The sequence below is a fragment of the Lactuca saligna genome, chromosome 7 (genome assembly GCF_052625555.1).
Source record: "Lactuca saligna cultivar CGN05327 chromosome 7, ASM5262555v1, whole genome shotgun sequence".
NCBI lineage: Eukaryota > Viridiplantae > Streptophyta > Magnoliopsida > Asterales > Asteraceae > Lactuca > Lactuca saligna.
Window position 1 is genome coordinate 10,375,784 of NC_136423.1, and position 24,628 is coordinate 10,400,411.

Consider the following 24,628-nt stretch of genomic DNA (forward strand, 5'->3'; position numbering starts at 1 on the left):
CAGTCCCAACCGGCAGCCAAGCGGGCCAAGCCCGCTGATCCCCGACCCGGGAGCCAGAAGGGCCGCACTTGTGGAAAGTGCGGCAAGGGTCACGATGGAGTCTGTCGAGCGGGGTCTTGCTACAAATGTGGCAAGGAGGGGCATATGGCCAAGGACTGCCCCAAGGGGTTTACAGTGTGCTTCCACTGTAACCAGACCGGACACCGAAAGGCAGAGTGTCCGCTGCTGCGTGGAGCATCTCAGGGGTCTGCTCCCGCCGCCATCAGAGCTACTGCTATAGAGAGTCGGCCCGTGAAGGCCGAGGCACCGAGGGCTCGGGGAAGAGCCTTTCAGCTGACTGCGGAAGAGGTCTGCGCTGCACCCGACGTTGTGGCTGGTACGCTTTCTTTTTATTATTTATTTATGGTGTCGAGATATTATGCTTATATTATGCTATGCATAGGTACCTTCCTTGTGAATTCTGTACCTGCTTTAGTGTTATTTGACTCGGGTGCGAGTCGATCTTTTGTATCTTTGACATTTAGTCAGCATATCAGTGTTAGTCGTGGGGCACTAAGTCGGCCCCTGCGGGTTTCCATAGCCGCCGACAGAGTGATTTGTGCCACGGAGGTCCTTCGGGGATGTGTATTGGAGATTTTTAGGGTTGAGTTCCCGATCGACCTGATTCCTATTACGATGGGTGATGTCTGTGTTATAGTGGGCATGGACTGGTTGAGCCGATCCGGCGCGGTTATCGATTGCGAGCGTCAGCTGGTGACTATACGAGATCCTAGTGGGGGAGTTCTTTCGGTTTACGGTGAGGGTACACGTTCTGGATCAGCCTTTTGTTCGGCTGCTAGGGCGAGGCAGTGTTTGCAGCAGGGCTGTAAGGGTTTTGTGGCGTATGTGATGGATACGCGAGTGATCTCCGAGAGACCGAGTTCGGTGGATGAAGTTCCGGTGGTGCGTGAGTTTCCAGATGTCTTTCCCGAAGAATTACCAGGTGTGCCTCCCGTGAGGCAAGTGGAGTTTGGTATCGATTTGGTTCCGGGAGCCGCGCCTATCGCTAAGGTGCCGTATCGCCTTGCGCCTCCAGAAATGCAAGAGTTATCCTCGCAACTTCAGGAGTTGCTGGGGAAGGGGTTTATCCGGCCGAGTAGCTCGCCGTGGGGAGCACCCATCCTGTTTGTGAAGAAGAAAGATGGCTCGCATCGCATGTGTATTGATTATTGGGAACTGAATAAGTTGACGGTCAAGAACCGTTACCCGTTGCCGAGGATCGACGATTTATTCGATCAGTTACATGGAGCATCTTGGTTCTCCAAGATTGATTTGAGGTCAGGCTATCATCAGGTGAGAGTACGGGACGAGGACGTCCAGAAGACAGCATTCAGGACGCGTTATGGGCATTATGAGTTTGTGGTGATGCCTTTTGGGCTCACCAATGCCCCGGCTGTATTCATGGACCTCATGAACAGGGTATGTCGGCCGATGTTGGATCGGTCGGTGATTGTGTTCATTGATGATATTCTAGTATATTCGAGATCTAGAGAGCAGCACGAGGAGTCGATGCAATTTGGGTGATTGTGGATAGGTTGACGAAGAGCGCTCACTTTCTTGCCATCAGTGAGAGTTCTTCAGCGGAGAAGTTGGCGGAGATTTATGTGAGGGAGGTTGTATCTCGGCATGGGGTGCCGATCTCGATCGTTTCAGACCGCGATGTGCGTTTCACTTCCCGCTTCTGGAAGAAATTTCATGAGGAGTTGGGTACTAAGCTGCATTTTAGTACCGCATACCACCCCCAGACCGACGGCCAGAGTGAGCGGACGATTCAGACACTTGAGGACATGCTTCGGGCATGTGTATTGGACTTTGGGGGTAGTTGGGATACGTATTTGCCTTTGGCGGAGTTTTCCTACAATAACAGCCATCATTCGAGCATCGGTATGCCGCCCTTTGAGCTGTTGTATGGTAGGAGGTGTCGGACTCCCATATGTTGGGGAGAGGTTGGGCAAAGGGTAATGGGCAGTACAGAGATCGTGAATCAGACGACAGAGCAGATACAGCTGGTCAGACAGAGGTTATTGACCGCTCAGAGCCGACAAAAGAGTTACGCGGATAGACGCCGGTCTGAGCTAGAATTTCAGGTCGGCGACTTTGTTCTCCTGAAGGTCTCTCCTTGGAAAGGAGTGATCCGGTTCAGGAAGAGGGCAAATTGGGGCCCCGGTTTATAGGTCCGTTTCGTGTGATCGAAAGGGTAGGCCGGGTAGCCTATCGGCTGGAGTTACCAGCAGAGTTGGGGCAGATTCACAACACTTTTCATGTATTGCAGTTGAGGAAATGTATAGCCGACGAGTCGGCAGTGGTTCCATTAGAGGATATTCAGGTAGATGCAAGCCTGAATTATGCTGAGACACCAGTGGCTATTAGGGATCGGAAGATCAAGATTTTGAGGAACAAGGAGGTACCTCTGGTATTGGTTCAGTGGCAACATCAGAGGGGATCCGAAATGACCTGGGAGCCGGAGCGTATGATGCGGGAGCAGCATCCGGAGCTATTTTAGAGCGAGACTTCGAGGGCGAAGTCTAGTTCTAGTGGGGGAGAGTTGTAACATCCGGATTTTACCAGGTATCTTGTAAATCTAATTTTGTCATATTGTGAGAGGGACTCGGAGAGTTGGAGCTCAGACTCGCCGAGTAGAGACGCGGAATTGAACATTGGTGCGCGCCTGGACTCGGCGAGTCCAGGATATGGACTCGGCGAGTCTGTGCTGTGTAATGAAACCCTAAATCTCCGGGTTTGAGGCCTATTTAAAGGGCCTTATGGCCGTCATTTGTGCTCACCCAACCCTCAGTGAGTGACCCTTGTGTTCTTGAGCTATTTGTGAAGAGAAAGGAGCCATTCTTGATCTTGTGTGTGTTATTTAGCAAGAAGAAGGAGACCCTAGGCAAGAGGAAGCAAAGGAGGTTGCTATTTCGTGGATTTGGAGCTTAGATCATCACTCTAGAGGTATTATCTCGGACCATTTTCTAGTGAAGCATGATGCAATTTAGGGCTTGTGGTGGTCATTTATGGGATGATTTGATGCCCATTGGTTCCCTCTTTGAGTTGAGGCCATGGATCTGGATCCATAGAGGTCCAGAGAGCCTCACTCATCAAGCTTTATGAGTGACAATAGAGTCTTTGACCTTGTGTTGTAGTATTTGAGTCAAAAACATCATATATGGTCATATAGAGGTTGTATGTGCATCAAGATTGTAACTTTACGTGCTAAATGAGCTTGGAAGGACTGGATCTATGGATTAATGGACTGGATCTGACCTTTAGAGCAAGATTGAGTCAGTGCATGGCATGGACTCGCCGAGTCTGAAGAACAGACTCGGCGAGTAGCATGAATGTTGCCCGACCACACTGTGAGTGGCCTCGCCGAGTTGGGAAAGGTGGACTCAGTGAGTCAAGGGGGAGTCAGAATGGACAGGTGGACTGAGTCTAACTGGACTCGCCGAGTTGTTCTTGAGACTCGGCGAGTTGAGTCGTGGTGGCCCCACAACTCGTGCCAGGTGGAACTCGTCGAGTTGAGGGAATGCTCGACGTGTCAAGGGAGGATTCCAGGGAAATTGGTGTACACGCCCAGACTCGCCGAGTCGCCTGGGTACTCGCCGAGTCCGGTCAAAGTTGACCGTTGACCGTTGACCAGTGTTGACCTAGATTGACTTGTTATAGTGTGGTCAACCCTAGTTGGGAAAGTGTTAATTAGAGGTGTATTGTGCTATAGGGGGACGACAGCTCGACAGGTCGAGTGATTAGCGATTTCAGGTTTACGATTTACCGAGACACGCGAGGTGAGTCTTCTCACTATACTTTACCTTGAGTAGGTAACCAGAGTTATGTGATAGAGTATTTGTATGCTATGTATGTTATGTGTTGTACTGCATTACTTCTATGTGTTTGATGTTGTGCATGTTTTCAGAGTTAGAACCGGAAGGTTCACAGAGTTAGAACCGGAAGGTTCACAGAGTTAGAACCCGAGGGTTCACAGAGTTTGGGTGCACGGACCCACAGAGTTATAGCCCTTCCATGGATGGATTTGCCGAGTCGCCGAGTCCATCCATGGATTTGCCGAGTCGCCCTTCAAGATTTCCACTTTTAGCCCTTCAGCTCTACTCTTTCTATTTTGGGATGTTACAATTCTCCCCCACTTAAATTAGGCTTCGTCCTCGAAGCTTACGGCAACTCAATTCCAAAGACTCCCACAACGCGCCTCCTGGCTTTAACCGGACCAGGTCCCTCAAGGCATACCCCACGAAACTCAACTCACCTTCTCTTTCCTTACAGTGTCCTGACCACCGTCTCAAACCGGGCACTGGTTGTACCCTCCGATAGGCGCACTCACAACCGAGAATTACCCATGATGCCTTACTGCTCCAATTATCATCATTCACTTGACTCATATGGCTAGAAGATAATGAACCATCGGATCCCCGATCTGAATCCCACTTTATCCATTCCATGACGATAGAAAGACCCATTCTTCAATCCCGGAGCAACTCCCACGAGTTCTCCTCTTGCAATCACACACACATGCTGAACTAGCTCTAGCACCCTCAGGTTTGGAAAACCCGATACACTGATGATATCCTCAAACATCCCTCCAGGATGAACCACTAATACATACCCAAAACCCTGTTCAGAATCTCACTGAGAGTCCAAGACTCTCTCCCTGCATCCCTTCCGAACCCCCCTTGGCTCTACGCCTGCGGAATTCCCTCCGCGCCTTGAGCAGACATCTCTAGTCGGATGAGCTTTTATTCCACTGTCGCATACACGCTACTCAAAAACCACCGTCGGACCACTCCAATCATAACTCTACACTGCCGCTTTCACTTCCGTGAATTCGCACTCCCTTTCGGAATTTCATTCCTCCCTCTTTCCTTACCAAGGAAACCACTCACCCGCCCTGTCACCATGACAGGTACTATGGTGCTCACCCCACGCTACACTACCTCTTTAAAGCGCACCCGATATCCATTCGACCCAACTACTCTGACTCTCAATGCAGGGACTCTTAAGCCCATGCACTATCTTCACTGATCAAGATCACTACCCGGGGCCAGACCTTCCAATGCAATCATACGGCAACATACACAATCCATAACCTCGAACCGATCCAACAGTACTCGCAGAGTCCTCAGCATGACTGGACCGCCTCACCAGGCCTTCAGCCAATCTGGACCACTCTTAGAACCTTCAGCCAATCTGGACCGCTCACAGTGCCTTCAGTCTGGCTGGACCGTCCTCCGAGCCTTCGGCCTGACTGGTACGCCTACCGGCCTTCAGTCTATCCGGACCGCTCAACTAGAATTCATCATTCCGAGCTATCTCTTCGGGGAGTCCTCCCGTGCATACCGTTCTAGCCCTCTAGGGGTTCCGAACTCTAACTCCATCATACATACTCGATCCCAGCCTGCTCCCAGGCCTTCCATAATCAAATGCCCTAGGTTTGTATTCCGCCCCGCATGCCTGCTACTCACCCATACGAGTCTGCTCTTGGCCGATCGAAATACCGCTGAATTCCCAAAGCAGCTAACCAACCTCTCAAGCCTAACGACCATCCGGAGAATTTCCAATTCTCCCCCACTTAAGACACTGACAATTAACCACCGGTCGCCATCACCGATCTCCCAAAACAACAATATAGAGAAAAACAAAACTTACACGCAATTAGTTCCTCATCAGCGCTAACAACTTTCATAAAAACATATTTCCACACTGAACAACCCGCTCGAAAGGAACCCAATCTTTAACTATCCATTCCTCAGACTGCAGAAGCTACCCGGCCTTCAAACCAACATCGCATCCGCCACTAATCCTTGCAAGGATAATCAACGATAGCTCAAAGCACTAATCCCTAACCATACCGATCCTTTAAGGAAAAAAGGGTACCAAAACGAAATCTCAAACACAACTCGCCCAACCCTCACGGAACAATGGATACCACACTAAAACCCGAAACGCAAACCCATAACCATCCAACGAGACTAGCAGATACACGATATCCCACAATAATCATAAATAATCAAGACAACAGGAAAGAAACATACCCGCAACAACAAACCGAAAATCACGACCCTAAGCCCTTGGGGGCTCCGCTCCATCCTGACCTCCACCTCTGATCCTCAACGTGGCCGGTGCTGGAGCCCGCACCAGCCCTGCAGCAAGCTGTGGACAGTTGACCCTCAAGTGTCCAACCTGATGACAATGATAACATATCCTCAAATCCCAAACCGGCACCGATTACCGACAATCCCTCGCATAATGCCTATCCTTTCCGCACTTGCGGCATGCACCACCGGACCGACAGACTCTGGCGTGACCCCTTCCACACTTTCCACAAATGTGGCTACCCGGATCTTGCATCCTGGAATCAACGATCTTAGACCGTTTCGTCGCTGGCTGCAACTGAACCGGAGCTTGCCTCAACTCACGCACCTGCAACTCAATCTCTAACTCACGCCGCCTGGCGGCCTCCTACAACTCTAACAAGGTCTCGCACCTCTGCGCAGACACAAACTGCCTGATGTCTCTCTTTAGCATACTCAGATATCAGGACATCTGAGCCTGCTCCGAAGCGAACTCAGGGCAAAACATTGCCCTCTCAGTAAACATCCTGGTGATTTCCGTCACCGACCCCGAATCCTACTTCAGCTCGAGGAACTCCTGAGCCAACCTCTCCCTCTCGACCTGCGGAACATAACGAGTACTGAACATCTCTCTGAACTGATCCCATGAAATCGCAACCCTCTGCGCATCCGTGTATGACCCCGTGGTCAATCTCCACCAATCCTTTGCCCCAAGCCTTAACAGGTTCAGAGCGCACCTCACCCTCTGATCAGCAGGGCATGAACACGTGAAGAAACATCCCTCCACATCTGATAACCATCTCATAGCAACGATCGGATCCTAAACTCCATCAAAGGTGGGAGGCTTCGTATTATCGAAGTCCCGATACTGAAAACCTCTACTAGCTCCTCCCCCTGCCGCTGCTACAGCTGCTGTAGCCGCCGCGGCAGCCGTCTCCGTGAGAGCCGCATAGCGCTCATCAAAATACTCCACCATGGCGGTCTTGATCGACCCGAACAACTCCGGCAGCTCAGCCCGAAACAATGCAGCAACCTCATCATGCAGGATCTCACGAATCCTCGCATCCAACTCGTGCGTACTTATCTGACTGACAACCTCGGGCTGTACAGACCCACCCGGAACTCCCTCTCCTGCTCCTGATCCTGACCCAGATCCACTCCCAGTGTGTCCTGAAGTCTCCATACTGAAAATAAACCACCAGAAATCTCAGACACTTCCCACTATCCCGGGAACCAACTCCCAACCCAGCCCTAGAGGTCATGGTTTCCCCGATACGCGTATGGGTCCCGTGCTTTCAGTAGTACGGGCCCATACTTCCTTCCACACCTACCCATATTTGTATGAAGTACTTCCACAACACCCTAGAGACAAATATACATAACAACGCTCTATCCTCACAACTAGAGGAACACTAGAAATCTCTCACAAGGAAACCCTAGGCTAGCAGGCATCATAAATCAGGCAACACATCAAGAAATCCTGAAGATCCCTAGCCTAACTCTAGCATGCTGTTCTATCAAAGCTCAATAAAACAAATATCATGTATGGTATTTTGGGGGTTACTTACTGGCTCCGGCTGATCGTACCTCCGCGTCCTCCTTTACTTATTTTGAAAACCATTTTAAATTCTCTTTTGAAAACCCTCCTCGATTTGAGACTGGAGTCACACAAGTGTTCCTCTAATTCACTCAAACCAAGGCTCTGATACCAACTTGTAACGACCGAAAAATCCAGCCAATTTAATTTTTTTTTAAAAACAACCCGATTACATTAAATCGTTTACAAAAAGGTTTTCATTACAAATCATTTAGAGTATTACCAGAATCACATTGCTACAAAATCATGAGGAGCAGTACGATCACGCCTTCGCCTTGCCACAGTCTCCTGAAGAACCTAAAAAACATTAAAGCACAACTGTAAGCCTGAAAGCTTAGTGAGATACCCCCAAAATATCAACCACGAATACCATACACATATCACTCTATCTCATAACGAATCACAGAACAGACATGCATAACGGGTCTACTGTGGGACTGGTCCGCTATGACGGGCCTTCAGTCCATCTGGTCCACCCTCCGAGTCTAATCAAATACCTCGAGTCTACAGTGTGGTTGGTCCGCCCGCACTGGGCCTTCAACTCACCTGGTCCACTCTCTGAGTCTACAGTATGACTGGTCCGCCCGCATCGGGCCTTCAGTCGACCTGGTCCACTCTCCGAGCCTCGGCACGTCTGGTCCGCCCGCGTGGGGCCTACAGCATATTCGGACCGCTCGCTGAGCCTTCGGAACAACCGGTCCGCCCTGAGCATCTTGGCCTACAGCACAAAGCAGGACCGCCTCAACCCATCTCCCGTCCAAACAACCATGTACACATAAACATATAATCATATAACAGTTCACATTCAAACAAGCGGATCTAGCAGATCACATAGCATAACATACTCTAAGCAGGGTACCGACCTAACAGGTCATTAGCATAGCATCTCCTTATCCCTCAGGATACCGATCTCAGTCAGGTCTCTAACATATACCGTCCTAACTCTCAGTAATGCAAGCATATCACAACAACAGAGTAACAACAACTACCCGGATCTCAATCCGATAAGGGCCGACCTTGGTGCCTTAGACCCTGTTGATATAGTGAGGATAACTCACCTCGAAACTGCCGGCTGAAAGGATAAGATCCCGCTGCTCCAACTCTGACACGAACTCCTCCACTGAACACCAAAACATTCACTTCAATAAATTCCCTTAATTACCAAAATACCCCTGGAAGACAACTGGTCAACCTTGGACAAAGTCAAAGTCAACCCCCGACTGACCCTACTCGCCGAGTCAACCCGATGACTCGCTGAGTCCCTATGCTCAGAACTTCCCTCAATCAGCGACCCAACTCGCCGAGTCACCCCAAGACTCGCCGAGTCCAACAACTCTGAGTCCACTCGCACCCAACTCACCGAGTCATCCCTTGACTCACCGATTCTCGACTCAACCAGAAAATATTGGGACTCTTCGACAAGACTCGCCGAGTCCAAGAACAGACTCTCCGAGTCTGAGGCTATCTTCAACCTACTCGCCGAGTTGTTCTTCCAACTCGCCGAGTTCCAGGCCATCTTCAAGCAACTCGTCGAGTCCACCCATGTGACTCGCCGAGTATCACCGGTCTGAATCAATTCAGAAGCACTCCAGGCCATGCAATTGATCCAAAACATAGATCCAACCTCCTACAATCCATCCATCACGTAAAGTGGCAAACTTTACGTGAATCCAAAGAGATCTAGGCCTTATTCACCTTAAAACTAAGGTTTGGGACATGATAGCTCCATAATCAACACAAGAACAGGGGCTTTAATGCTCTTAAGATCTTCTCCACTCCAGATCTGAGGTAGCAACCTCAGATCCATCCTTCAAACTCAAGATGCCACACAACTAAGCTTCCCACACAACCCCAAAATGAGAATCTAAGAGAACACAGCCCAAGGACGAAATATTACCTCCAAGGAATGCCCCAACAGCAATGAAACTCGAATCCAAGTAAAGCCCTTTGATCCAAGCCTCTTCTCCTTCAAGATTTCTTCAACAACACCTCTCCAAGCTCCAATTTTCTCAACAATGGGGTTCCTCCACGAAATTAGGGTTTCTGGGACTCAAGGGGGATCAAGGAGGTTGTGGAGGAAACATAATGATCTTTATATAGGGCTCATTCCCCGGATTTAGGGTTTTCTTCGCCTAGCACCTACTCGCCGAGTCCATCTTTGGACTCGCCGAGTAGGTCGCTTGACACACGACCAAAGTCGCGACTCTACTCGCCGAGTCCATCCATGGACTCGCCGAGTCGCCCTTCAACTCTACTCTTGCTATTCCGGGATGTTACATTTGGGCCCTTGGCTGGAGTGTTGTCATAATTCTATTAGGGTAATTTGTATATTTATTAAGTGTGAGATTTTCGGATCGGTACCCAAGCAACTATTGTTTCAGCAGTCTGAGGTGGGTCTTCTCATTATACTAATGGGTAGAAAACACCAATGTTGGCTCATTACTTAATATGTGGTCTTAATAGTTGATATGCAGTGGTTTTGTTAGTTGACATGTAACGACTTATGTGAAGACCATGGGGGAGCTGTAACATCCCGAAATATCAAGAATATAGTTGAAGGGCTAAAAGAGTAAATTGGGAAAGAATGACTCGGCGAGTCCATGTGCGGACTCGGCGAGTAGAGTCGCGACTTGGTTGCGTGTTAAGTGGCTGACTCGGCGAGTCAGTGTAATGGACTCGGCGAGTAGGCGCTGAGTGGAGAAAACCCTAATTCTCGGGGTTGAGCCTTATATAAAGATCACTATGTTTTCCTCCCAGCCTCTTTATCACCCCTTGAGCCCCAGAAAACCCTAAATCACGGAGAAGCACCATTGATAAGTGGATTGGAGCTTGGAGAAGTAATGGTTGAAGAAATTTTGGGAAGATTGAAGGCTTGGAGCAAGGGGATTTGCTTGGATTCGAATTTCATTGCAGTTGGGGCATCACTTAGAGGTAATATCTCGTTATTGACCTGTTGTTATGTTGTTTCTTCATTTTGGGGTTTGTGAGAAATTGTCTATGGATGAAATGGGAAGTCTAGAGGTTAGATCTGAGGTTGCTACCTCAGATCTGGAAGGGAGAAGAATCAGAGAGCATGAAAGTCCCTGTGTTGGAGTGTTTAGTGAATCTTACATGTCCCAAACCCTAGCCCCAATGTGCAAACAGCTTAGATCTCTTTGGATTCACGTAAAGTTTGCCACTTTACGTGATGGATGAGTGGTAGGAGACTAGATCTATGTTTTGGATCAATTGCATGGCCTGAGACGCTTCTGTATGGATTCAGACCGGTGGTACTCGACGAGTCACATGGGGCGACTCAACGAGTTGCTTGAAGATGGCCTGGAACTCGACGAGTTGGAAGAACAACTCGGCGAGTAGGTTGAAGATAACCTTGGACTCGACGAGTCCATTTGGACTCGGCGAGTCTTGTCGAAGAGTCCCAAATATTCTCTGGTTGAGTCGAGAATCGGTGAGTCGAGGGATGACTCGGTGAGTCGTGTGCGAGTGGACTCAGAGTTGTTGGACTCGGCGAGTCTCGGGGTGACTCGGCGAGTTAGGTCGCAGATTGAGTGAAGTTCTGATTATGGGAACTCGACGAGTCACAGGGTTGACTCGGCGAGTAGGGTCAGTCGGGGGTTGACTTAGACTAAGGACTTTGATTTCGACCAAGGGTTGGCCGTTGACTTTTAGGGTTTGGTCAGCAATGTGGCCTTTGGGCCAAGAGAAAGGTAAAATAGTCTTTTACCCATAAGAGGGTGTTATGAGAGGATTTATTCTAGTCTCGAGAGTTATATTCATGAGAGTATTTGCCTTACGTGTTAGGCGGTGGCGAGTTCGAGATTCAAGTGTGAGGATATCTGCTTTCTGCTTGCCAGGTGAGTCTTCTCACTATACTATATTACCTTGAGTAGGTAACCAGAGTTATGTGATCAGAGTATTTGTATGCTATATGTACGTGATGTGTTGTACTGCATTATTTCTATGTGATTTATGTTGTGCATGTTTATAGAGTTGGAACCGGAAGGTTCCCAGAGTTAGAACCTGAGGGTTCACAGAGTTTGGGTGCACGGACCCATAGAGTTATAGCCTCGAGTGGCTAATATGTGTTATGTGTGGTATTTTGTGGAACTCACTAAGCTTCGTGCTTACAGTGTTTTGTGTGATGTTTTTCAGGTTTCTTTCAGTATCACGGGACGACACCGGCTTGATTGTACACACCAGAGAAAGAGTCATATTTTGGAGGATCCTGGTTTTCTATGCAAGTGAAAATGGAGTCATGTTTTGTAAATCGACTATGAATGAGATTTTAAACAAGTGTTTCTAAGAATGAAATGATTATTTTAAATGAAAATTTTGTCTTGAAATTTACGGTGTTATAGGAGCCCATGGCACTTGGTTATGAGACTATGGGGGATCTCATGGCACTCCAGGTAAAGACCATGGGGGAGCCCATGACACTTGGTTATCAGACATGGTGGGGAGCCCATGGCATTCCAGGTGAAGACCAAGGAGGGAGTCCATGGAAATTCTATGTATATGTTGCATGGTATTATGTGGTTGTATGTTTTGTGTATTTTGGGAACTCACTAAGCGTTTGCTTACAGTTTGTTGGGTGTTTAAGGTACTTTTGGTTCTAAGGCGAAGGATCTGGCTTGATGGCGCAACATTCACTCTCTAGTATTTCCACATTTATTGTTTTGGATACTATGATCTTTTGTCATGAATCTAAATTCACACGGTGTATCTAATATAATTTATTTTTTAGCATTCACAATGTGAAGTTATAAATGTAGATTTTTTTAGTTTTTTTTCCTCGATAAAGAATAAGCTTTAAAGCTTGAAAAAAATATTTGGTTTCTTGGAGAACCATTAATAATGGTTCTCTATTGAACTTTTATATATATATATATATATATATATATATATATATATATATATATATATATATATATATATATATATATATATATGTATGTATGTATATATGTGTGTGTGTGTTTAAAAATGAAAAATACATGAAGATTTTAGAAATTAGGTTGAACGGGAAACCGATTAACACACCGGGTCAATTTAAAAGTCGGTTTTAAAACATTTCATTGTATAGAAATTTTGTTTAGTTTTTGAGTAGTAGCGGTTTCATAAGAGGATCGGGTTTTGGTCATTAAAAGTCAAACTGAATTCAAATAATTTTTTTCGAACTTATAAGAACCAGACCTAATAAAACCGGTTTGAAAAACCCGATATTTTTATATACTTTTCGAATAAGTTACAAGAAAAACGTTGAAATACATATTTAAGTTTGAAAACATAAAACCAAGCATATGTAATCGAAAGTAGACATTGTTTTTCTTTTATACTAGTAGGGTTCTTTATTAATCGTTCATCATTTAGAATTTAGTCGTTGTCAATGGTGTTGTGTGGTTGTTCTTTGTATGAGAGTTCTTAACAAACAGGTTGGCAATCCCAAAGTTATTTCTTCCTTACATATTTGTTATTTGGCCTTCACAATTTTGTCTTCAAGTGGTGAAATATTTTGTATCATTTCCACACCATCCAAATATTCTTTCAAGAAAATGCATATTTCCACTAATTCGAGGGTGAGTTTTATTCTTCTTGGAGCTATTAGTGATTGTATAGTGGTGGTCCTACTGACCGGTCAGTGGGGGTCGAAGGGTACCACCCTAAAAATCTACTTATTTTTGGATGTAAAGTGTAGTAAGAAAACATGATTGTATTGAAGGAATGTTAGGAAACATGTAGATATTGTATGTTCGAATGTACTTCATGTTGCTTGGGAGCCGAGGTTGCTCACATTCAAAGTTACTTTGACAAGGTAGTTCGTGTTGTTCGGCGACTGAGGTTGCTCACATCTAAAATTACTTTGACAACCATTCTTGGCCAACACTTATTAGATAGCTCAAGCTGCTTGATAGTTATGCTCCAAAAAATAATTTTAAGTGTAGAAAATTATTATTTCATCAATCGTCTCTACATATTGGATGTGTGAATTTTATATTTTACTAATTTTGGAGACTTTTAAGATTTTTAATAAACCATATACTGTCTAGTAATTTTTTTCACCTAAAGGTAAAATATCCTTGAGAATTATCCTATATTGATTTTTTTTTCCAACTTTGATACAAGATAGAAATATCGATTAAAGTTAACTTAATCAATTTTCCGGTAATCCATTTTTTTATTATTAAAGCATACATTTTTTATTATTGTTAAACCATATTTCTTACCTTAAATTTTAACAATCAAGTTGATATTCTTTGTTTATAAACATGGTTAAACATGTCACACATGACTCTAAGTTAGTAAGAGCTTTGAAGAGAATGATTCTATACGTTACAAAATATATATTTTTTGTTATTAATATTGAAGGTTGTGTATGTGATGGGTACTCATGCCATGAATGGGAAGGTGAGATACTATGGACCAAAGTGAAAACAAAACCAAACTACGTATATTGTTCAAGTAAAAAATATTTATATGTACAAAACCTGCATTTTGGACCAACTACATATTTTGGACCAACTACATGGATAATTTTTGTAATTTAATTTAATTACAAAAACAATTATACTTATACAAAACACATGAAATTATACATTCAACAATCATATTTAACAATTAAAAATATTAATACTTAAACTTAAGACCCAACCCTTTCCTTCCCTTTCTTGGTTGTCGTATCTTATCCTCCAACATGTTACTTGTTGGCGATGCATAACAATAACCACCTATTTCCTTATAATTACCTTTGTCACCCTGAAATTTTATTTTATGTGCCCTCAGATAGATAGATAGATTGAAGATGTAAAATAGATAAATGACAATTGTGTGAGACTAATGGTTTGAGATGCAGGGACAAGAGAAATGTGTTATGTGAATTAGATTGGATGTGGAGTTTCTCATCATCGTCGATGGTTGTAACTTTGATTATTTTTTACAAGTTTTATTGTGTGACTTTAGTCTCTGTCCAAATTGAAATAACTATTTTTCCCCTTGAACATTAATTTTATAATTTATTTTATTTACTTTATACTAAAATATTATTAATAATTTAAAAAATGTCCACTTCCATCCTTATCCCCACTTCCACCCAACCATATCCTACACCCTTGTCCCCTTCCACATGATCAATTCTTGATTATTTAGAACTGAAAACCACAACCATAGTAAAAAACTCAATCAAATTATGTAAGGACTTCCTTTTGAAGTGTTTAATCATTCATGGATTATTAATTATTTTTTAATACTTTACATACCCAATTGTGCCAATTCTCGATTATTTAGAAGAGCCGAAATCTATCATGGTCTTTTTATATTAGGCTGGTGGATGTCATACCACACTAACCATATTTTTCAACTGTCATGTTATTTTTTTTGCCTCACTCCACAAAAATGATGGGTGATACCACATCCATCATAATACACATTTATGCATGAAGTACAACATTTAAAGGAATGATTGTTTCTTACGTACAATACGGTAAAATTGTAACACACTCTATGCATACCATACTTTTATTGGGGGGGTCGGTGTGGTGTTTACCATATACCATATTATATCGCGGTATGCGGTAAGCGGCGCATCACATGGTCTTAGAGGAATTGAATGACACAAATCAATGTTATGTTAAGAAAGGGATGCAACTCAAAATGAGAAATTAATAAAATGGAGTGAAAGATAAGTTTCTTTTAGTTATAAAATACTAAAATAAATACCAGAAATATAAACAATAAATTACAAAATATAATAGTCATTTCAATTTGCACATTCCAAAAAAAAAAAAAAAAAAAAAAATCTTTACAAGCTAGAAAACTTTTTAATATGTGGGGAAAAAAAGACCAATTTTGCATTTTCTATAAAAAAAAATAACTTCCTTGGAGAAATGAGTAAGGGCCTGTTTGAAAGACGTCTGACCCGTCTGAGTCAGCGATTCTGGCTGACTCGGTCAGCCAGATGGTGTTTGAAATGTGCTGTTTCGGTCAGCAGGTCTGGGTTAATCGGTTGAATAGGTCAGCTTGGTTTATGCATCTGACTGGAAAAAAAGACTTCCTTACCCCTGTTCCCTTCGTGACCTAAAAAGAAAAGCGGCAGCCATTCTTCTTCTTCAATCGACGTCTTCTTCAATCGGCGACTTCTTCAACCGGGGTCTTCTTCCTTCAGCCGGAAAGCTGCTCTCCTTCCATCCAAGCTCCGCCCGTCTTCTCCTTCTCCTGCCAGAATCGCCCCATCTGCTCCATCTATAATCTTCAAAACAGGTAAGGAAATTCCGAAAATCTCTTAAATAGTTTATGAAATCCAAAAATACTAGGGTATAACATCTTCTCCTGCTTGTATAATCTCTGAAATCGTATAGTGTATGAAATCAGAAAAAAAAATATGTATAATCTCTTAAATCTTAACTATGTATAATGTATGTATAAATTATGAAACCATGATTTTTTTCATTGTATAATCTATGAAATTACCTGTATCAAATTACATCAAATTACAGGCCCGTAGACTTTTCTTTCTTGTATGCCATTGTTGTTCACAAAGTTGCAGCAAATGAAAAAGAATCATGTGTACAGTGTTGATGATGCATAGAAACAACTGAAATTGCATAGAAACAACTGAAAAAGAAACAACTGAAATTGCATAGAAACAACTGAAAAAGAATCATGTGTACAGTGTTGATGATGCATCAAATGACTCATTCATAACATTATATGCGTAATAAATGATGAGAAGATTGCTATTATTTTTTAAGTTGTTGCCCTTTTTGTGAAATCAGAAATCAAAAATTGGTTTTGAAATCAAAATTTGTTCTTGGTCTAACGTTATGAAATCTTAAATTGGTTATGAAATCAGAAATTCATGTTGTTATAATGTTATGAAATCTAAAACTTGGTTGTGTATAAGATATGTGATCAAAAATCACAATTTTTTTTTGTTTATAAGCTATGAAATATAAAAGTTATGATGGCAATATTGGTTTGTGTACAAACTTGGTTGTTTATAAGCTATAAAAGCTGATTTTTTTTTGTTTATCTTAATAAAACTTATGATAAATTACTTTAAATATTAATGTTTTAGGATGTTGGTTTGGAATGAAAGTGAGGACAAAACTTTTCTTGACGCATGTATCCATGAACTAACCACTAATGGTTTTGAGGGTTCTGGGCTTAAGGCTAGTTCATGGAAGATAGTACGCGAAAAATTGATGAACGAACACGGTAAAGAGGTTGATCAAAAGCAAATGAGAAACCACTTTGACTACTACAAATCAAAGTATGTTGCTTGGGTGAAACTGAAAAACAAAACCGGCAATATATATGACCCTATAAAAAATAAATTTAACCTGACGGATGAACAATGGAAGGAAGAGGGGAAGGTAATATTTTTATAACAAATACTATTAGAATTATTTTTATAACAAATACTATTAGAATTATTTTTATAAAAATACTAATATTCATAAAAATTGTAAACAGCTGAACAAGTTCGTGTTGTCATTGAAAACTAAACCCCTGCTGTTTCCTGATCTTTGCACCCAACTATTTGAAGGGTCGACCTCAACCGGCTTTCAAAGTTGGGGGCCATCTTCTACACTCCCTCGTCCTGTAGAAGAGTTTAGTGTCCATGATTTTGATGATGATGTTCCAATGGAAACCTCAACACAACACGTAGGTGCAAGTGAAGAATCTTCGGGGCGTTCAAAAAATACGGAAGTTGGTGGAAACAAAAGAGTTGGTGGAAAAAAGAGAGATGCAAGGGCGTTAGAAGTTGAAGAGGAGATTGTCAAGCTTGCAAGGTCGTTAGTGGAAAAAAATGAAAGAATTGAAAAAAGTGAAATGGATAAGGATGTTGATGCGTGTATGGAGAAATTAAACAAAATGGAATGGGGGAAAGAAGATGAAAGACACAAGACCGCTCTTTTGCTATTTGGTGAAAGTGCTGATGTTAGAAAAGTTTGGTTACGACTTTCACATACTAGTTGTGAGTCGTGGGTGATGGGTGCTGGTAGGAAGTATGGTTACCTTTGATGGGTGTGGGTAGAAAAGTTTGGTTATTAGTTTTTTGTTGCATCACTTTTGGATCCTATGTTTGACACTTTGGATGTTACTTTGGATGATGTTATTTGCATGGCTTTTGGCTATTATTGGATGTTAAATATGACTTTTGAATTTACTAGTTTTTTGTTTTATGACTTTCGGATGTTATTGGATATTGAATATCACTTTTGGATCCTATTTTTTACTTTAACATGTTACCTAATTGTTTGTAACAGGTCAAGTATGGTTTCTGATGGTGAAGTTGTAGCTTTTCTTTTACTTGTGTTTTATTGGTTGAGGTCAAACCGACGCAGACTAATACGAATTCATAGAATTAGAGATAACGATTCAAGCGGGTATGCGTATACGCAAGATTTGATGTACGGAGACCCTACACAATGTTACGATATGATGCGTCTTACACAAGAGGCATTTTCTTTATTATGCAACCATTTTACCCAAAAAAATTGGTTGCAAGCTAGCATGACAATAAGCATTGAAGAGAAAATGGCTATATTCTTACATGTTATAGGACATAATGAACGTTTTCGCGCGGTTAAGGGAAGATTTCATCACTCCACACAAACGATTCATCAATGTTTTCATGAGGTCCTAACTGCAATGATGTGTTTTGCAAAAGAAATTATAGTACCAACAACTCCTAATCCAACAAGACATAACTCAGAACGACATAGACGGTTAAAAAATATTTTTTCCGGAGCAATAGGTGCATTAGATGGAACTCTTATACATGCGGTTGTACCCGTTGATCAACAAACTCGTTATAGGGGACGAGGAAAAGGAGAATGTTTTCAAAATGTTATAGGAATTTGCGATTTTGATATGATATTTACCTTTGTTTGGGCTGGATGGGAGGGTATAGCACATGATTCAAGAGTTTTGAAAGAAGTTGCATTCAATTCGACTTCTGGATTTCCATTTCCTCCACCGGGTTTGTAATATTTATATAACTTTTATTATCTATCTTCTTTATATAATATGTGTCACATTCATTTGCAGAGAAGTATTACCTTTGTGATGCCGCATATACAAACACTCGTGGGTTTATGGCTCCATACCGCAATACTAGGTATTGGTTAGCCGATTTTCGAAGAGGCAGACCTTTAACTAGAGAAGAAAGGTTCAACTATGCTCATGCACAACTTAGAAATGTTATTGAGCGTGCTTATGGTGTTTTGAAGGCGAGATTCCCAATCTTAAAACAAATGGCTCCTTATCCTTTTACCGTGCAAAGAGACATAGTCATTGCTTGTGTCGCGATCCATAATTTTATAAGGAAATACAATATAGAAGATGACTTGTTTAGAAATTTTGAGGAGGACACTATGGTTACTCCTGACGTCCAAGGTGGGGGAATTGATAGAGAAAACATACAAGGCATAGAATGGGGTCCAGAAGCCGTTGAATATATGCGTGTTTTGCGTGATCAGATTGCAAATCAACTACTTTCACCTACTTTACGTTAAATTATTATGTTATTTTAAATTTCATTATGTTTTTATTTGGATATTAAATGATTTATGTTTAATTTACATTTTGTATGATATTTTTTATTTGTGTGTAATTTACATTTTGTATGACAATATGTATGTTTTTATAATTATTCAGTAACTTAATCCATCAGTATATATAACAGAAGGGTAAAATAGTCATTTTTCATCACTCAGCACATTAAGTCAGATGTATAATCAAACAATAACATTTCTTACTCAGTCAGGATTTCTTACCCAGACAGACCTTTCCCAATCAGCACTTTTTCAATCAGCAACTATCAAACGGGACCTAACTTTCAAAAACCCCTGCCACGATCACGTGCTCATCGTCGACTTATCATGTGACTTCTCCTCCGCCACCCCGACCCCCACCCCACCCCCAATCACAACCACTGTACTCTCTTTCTTCCCCTGTAATTTGCTCCCTCTCCCTCACAGAGCTTCACAACACTCCCTTTACACATCTACATTTCTAGGGTTTTTTGTCCTTTTGCGCACAAACTTCATCAAAAGAGCTCTGAACTAGTTTTATGTGAACAAACTTCATCAACAATGGGCTGCTTCCAGTCCAAAACCGCCAATGTTCAAACTCCTGATCAAGTCCCTGAATCCAAACCAGATCCAGGTACTATTTCACTATCATCATATATTTAAAATATCAGAACACTTACACTGATTTCCGATGTCGAATCTTGTCCTTTTCAAAACCCAAATCATGTAATAACAGCAACATTATTCTATTTGCTTATTGTCGGTATTTCTAAGTTAAAAAGAAGTATTATTTTGGATTTTTGATACCATGGATACTGATTGATTGTTTTCTTGTTATAAATTGCTAAAAAAGCCAATGGAGATGAAGCATCAGATCAACAAGATCAAGATCAAGGAGTCCCCGCATTCAAAGAGTTCGAACTGACGGAGCTTCGAGCGGCTACAAATGGGTTCAGCAGCGAGCTTATAGTTTCAGAGAGCGGAGAGAAAGCTCCGAATGTGGTTTATCGAGGGAAGCTTCGTAGCAATAAAGTCGTTGCCATTAAACGTTTTTCCAAGCTATCTTGGCCCGACCCACAACAATTCGTGGTATGTATCTATGATTTTTGTGGCTTCTTTCTGCTTTTCATATTCAGTTTCTAGGTTTTTTTTTTTTTTTTTTTCTTCTTTAAACAATGCTAAAGAGCTTGAATTGTGTTTCATGAGCACTGATTTCATAGCAATAAATTTACTTACGGAAGTTCTTGTTAAAAAATCAAAATTTCGCGATAAAGAAATGAAGTGAAAATGACTTGCTCTCTGTTGCAAATTGTCCCTTTTATGATTGTGAGCTTTAATAGGGAAAAGTTTGTTTCTATGAAAAGTGAGATAATGATTTCTTTCCTTTTTGAATGAAAAGGTAAAGCAATTTAGGGTTACCAAGAAAGTTGCTTTCTTAAGAAATGTGGTGGCCTTCTTGACACAAATACACATAACAAAATGTTAATTCCACAATGAAGGCTTTCTAGCTTTAATTTTGCTTTTTATTTGCAATTGTGAAATATTCAAATATCCTAAAACGGGTGGTTTTATTATTTGCTCTCGATCTTTTGCTTGTGCAAAAGACGTAAATACCCTCCTCATCTCATAGTTATATCTTATTGAGCATTCTTTATAGGCAGAAGCTGCTGGTGTTGGCAAAGTCAGACACAAGAGATTGGTCAACTTAATTGGGTGTTGTGCTGAGGGAGAAGAACGTCTTTTAGTCGCTGAATACATGCCCAATGATACCCTCTCAAAGCATCTATTTCATTGTATGCTTTTCCATTATAATTTATACACAATACAACACACAATTCTTTTCTCTTCTCACTTTTCACATGTTACAAATGTTAGGGGATAAACAACCTTTGCCATGGGAAATGCGTGTGAGAGTTGCAAACCATATTGCACAAGCTCTTGATCATTGCAATACTGAAAATAGGAAAATCTATCATGATCTAAATGCATATAGAGTCCTCTTTGATGAGGTACAAAGTACAATACATCTTTTCCTCATGTTATGTACTTGATAAATGAATAATCTTTATTTGTAAATAAAGTTTTATTGTACTTTTTTTTTTTTTTTTTTTTTTGTGATAGGATGGTGATCCTCGGTTATCTAGTTTTGGTTTGATGAAAAATAGTCGAGATGGGAAGAGTTATAGTACTAATCTTGCTTATACTCCCCCTGAGTTTTTGCGTACAGGTGGCAACTCTTTCATACTTTTTCATATTTTATAACTTCAGGACTTAAAATGGGGATTGAGGGTAAATTTGTAAAAAAGTTAAGGACTTAATGAGAAAGTCTCATTTTGTGTTTTGCAGGCAGGGTTTTTCCAGAGAGTGTGATTTACAGCTATGGAACTGTCTTACTGGATCTTTTGAGTGGAAAGCATATACCTCCAAGTCATGTAAATATACATATATATATATATTTTTTATCAGATTGAAGTCCATTAAGTAAGAAAGAAACAACACTAATTATTATGTGTTTGATTATTTCTATTCAGGCATTAGATTTAATACGTGGAAAAAACATATTGTTGTTGATGGATTCATCATTGGAAGGGCAATATGGTGATGAAGATGCAACTGCAATGGTGGAACTTGCTTCAAAGTGTCTTCAATACGAGGGGCGAGATCGTCCAGATATTAAGTTTCTTCTTACATCAGTTGCTCCCCTTCAAAAACAGACAGATGTGAGACTACACAGTCTTACTTATTATTATTTTTTTTATATTTCCCATATTGGATATTATAAAATATTATTTTGAGGACAAATGTGTAAAATTTGCAGGTTGCATCACATGTGCTGATGGGTTTGATAAAAACAGTAACTCCAGTGGCAGTGGCAGTGGCAGTGGTCCCCACCATAGTTTCTCCTCTTGGAAAAGCATGTGCAAGAATGGATCTTACTGCAGTACATGACATGTTGCTTAAAACAGGATACAGAGATGAAGAGGGGGCCGAAAATGAGGTGAGTATAATGCATAATAACAATGTACTTTTTACTCTTGTTAACAATATGGGAAATGCATTTTATTTTTGATTCATAATGGCAATAAAGTACATTGCCTATATTGGTAAAAAGATAAAGATAATTTGTATCATGTTGGTAAAATCTTATGTTGTTGAAGCTGTCATTCCAAGAATGGACCCAACAAGTGCAAGACATGCTAAACACAAAAAAGTTTGGAGACATTGCATTTAGGGACAAGGATTTCAAAGGTTCTGTTGAACATTATTCCAAGGTAATTAATTAATTCTTGATTAAAAAAAAAAACAAATACGAATTTCAATTTAGCCATTTTCTTGTTTCAAAATGCACAGTTGGTTTCAATGATGCCGGTCCCTTCGGGCACGATTTTTGTGAGACGGGCACTTTCTTACATGATGATCGGGCAGCCTGAGCTTGCATTGCGAGACGCAATGCAAGCTCAGGTGTGTTTGCCCGAGTGGCCCACCGCGTTTTACATGCAAGCGTTGGCTCTTTCTAAGCTTGGCATGGAAACGGATGCTCAAGATATGCTCAATGATGGCTCCGCATTTGAAGCCAAGAGGCAAAATAGTTGGCGCAACTAGCCTTTGTATGTATGTACGAATCTGATGCGTACTTTGTTGTTGTACACATCAGATGCGTACTTTGTATGTATCAGATGCGTATGCATCTGATACATAAAAGTGTGTGTCAAACACAAATTAAGGGTAATCGAAGAAAGTTTGGGTTCTTAATATGCTATGAAGCTAATGAGATAGGCCCGGACGCAATTGGGTTTATTTAATGGGGGGAGGGGTTGGGCACGATTGTTTATTGTCGTTGTGATGTAGACTATAGTATCATACGTAGAATTTGTATAAAGTGCCTTAAAGTTAAAAGGCTTGTATTCGAGTTTAAGTTATTTATGTGTCGTTTGCTTTTACCCTTTTTTTAAAGTGGTCGACATAGTTTGGTTTAGTTTTGGTTTTTTACTAAAACTAAAATGAAACCGGAAGGATTCGGTTTTCATCTCCAAAGAAACTGATTTTATTTGGTTTAAGGTTAATTTTATTGGTGTTTTTAACCACATAAAGCACTGAAAGTAGCAATCAAATGCAAGAGTAAGGATGAGCAAAGGAACCGATCCGGCTCGAACCGGTCCGGGAATTGAAGTCGGCCGAAATTAGGAACCGAATCGGACCAGTGGTTCTATCGGTTCTAGCCGATTCTTATCGTGTCTTTAATGTTGGAACTGGTCCTCGAGAAATAGCAACAAAAGGTTCTAGTTTTTGTCGGTTCTACCACTTCCGTTTCTAACGGTTCTCATTCCCGGTTCCAAAAATCCACAAAAATATCGTCCCGGCCCCGCCCCGAACGGTTCTATCCGGTTTTGGTTCCGAACGGTTCCCTAGTCCAATGCTCATTCCTATGTAGGAGCTTGTTGAAATCAGAATCATTGAAAGCTTGAAATTTTAAATATTTATCGAATCTTGCGATATAATGGGGAAAAAAACTATAAATTCATATCTAAGAACAATAACTAAAGGGAGTGCAATGAAAACCACAAAGAGGCTAAAGAATTAATCATGTAAGGAAGTTGTAAAAAAATGATAGTTAAGAACTAATATATCTAAACCCATCTAAAAAGTAAAAACCATTATATTTTGATCATTTTAATAATATTTCAGTTTCATCAGTAAAAACTATTAATATTTTATAATTTTTTCGAAGTCAATAGCTTTTAAGTCACAAATATTTTGTCAAGATTTAGTGTTTTAGAGGATACAGAATAGGACTAAACAACGTCGTTATAGTCTACATAGACATGTCTTAAAGACATCATAATATGGGTAACATTGCCCCCTCCCCCTGGTGGTGTCATATTGCTTCTCGTAGTCGTTATTCCTTTCCATGTGGAAGAGATTGTAATTTATTTTATTTGTAATGTCTTTTATTTGTTTTTATCAGTAGAATATATGTCATGTGTTGATAGGTTACATGTCATGTATCAATAGGTAAATTGTTCTATATAGAATGTGACGTGAGATGTAATATAAAATGTCTACTCCTCCATAGTCTAGGGGCTATATTGTAAATATGTTTGTCGAATTTTTACAAGACGACAAACATATTTACAATATAGCCCCCCTAGATTATGGAGTGCTTCTCGTGGTCGTTATGACATTTTGCAATGTGAGGTTAAGCCAATCAAATCATTTTTCTTCCTCTCTTTACCTCTTAATATGTTATAAGATAAGAATACTATTTTTTATATGGTGTTAATGTGGTGTTAAGGTGGTGTTAAGGTTGAGATGACATGTAGAAATAGTGTTATAAGTGGCCATATTTAATGCTCTTAGTCTAAACATTCTAATAAAAC

At 41.3% G+C, this 24,628-nt stretch overlaps 1 protein-coding gene across 1 annotated transcript; it reads left to right on the forward strand.

The window, feature by feature from the left end:
* The first annotated feature begins 19,636 nt into the window (after window positions 1–19,636).
* Window positions 19,637–23,191, forward strand: LOC145005065 (serine/threonine-protein kinase BSK2-like). The gene is made up of 10 exons (XM_078964109.1): window positions 19,637–19,884; window positions 20,104–20,339; window positions 20,908–21,043; window positions 21,126–21,259; window positions 21,372–21,477; window positions 21,597–21,682; window positions 21,782–21,970; window positions 22,069–22,248; window positions 22,409–22,522; window positions 22,602–23,191. The coding sequence occupies exons 1-10, from the start codon at window positions 19,812–19,814 to the stop codon at window positions 22,851–22,853; spliced, it is 1,506 nt and encodes a 501-aa protein (XP_078820235.1). The 5' UTR covers window positions 19,637–19,811; the 3' UTR covers window positions 22,854–23,191.
* Window positions 23,192–24,628: the final 1,437 nt, after the last annotated feature.

Excerpts from the sequence above, each read along its gene's own strand:
- LOC145005065 (XM_078964109.1), top strand. The coding sequence starts at position 19,812 with ATGGGCTGCTTCCAGTCCAAAACCGCCAATGTTCAAACTCCTGATCAA. Across the intron at positions 19,885-20,103 it reads TGAATCCAAACCAGATCCAG|CCAATGGAGATGAAGCATCA; the intron begins GTACTATTTCAC and ends TTGCTAAAAAAG. Across the intron at positions 21,044-21,125 it reads CTCAAAGCATCTATTTCATT|GGGATAAACAACCTTTGCCA; the intron begins GTATGCTTTTCC and ends TACAAATGTTAG.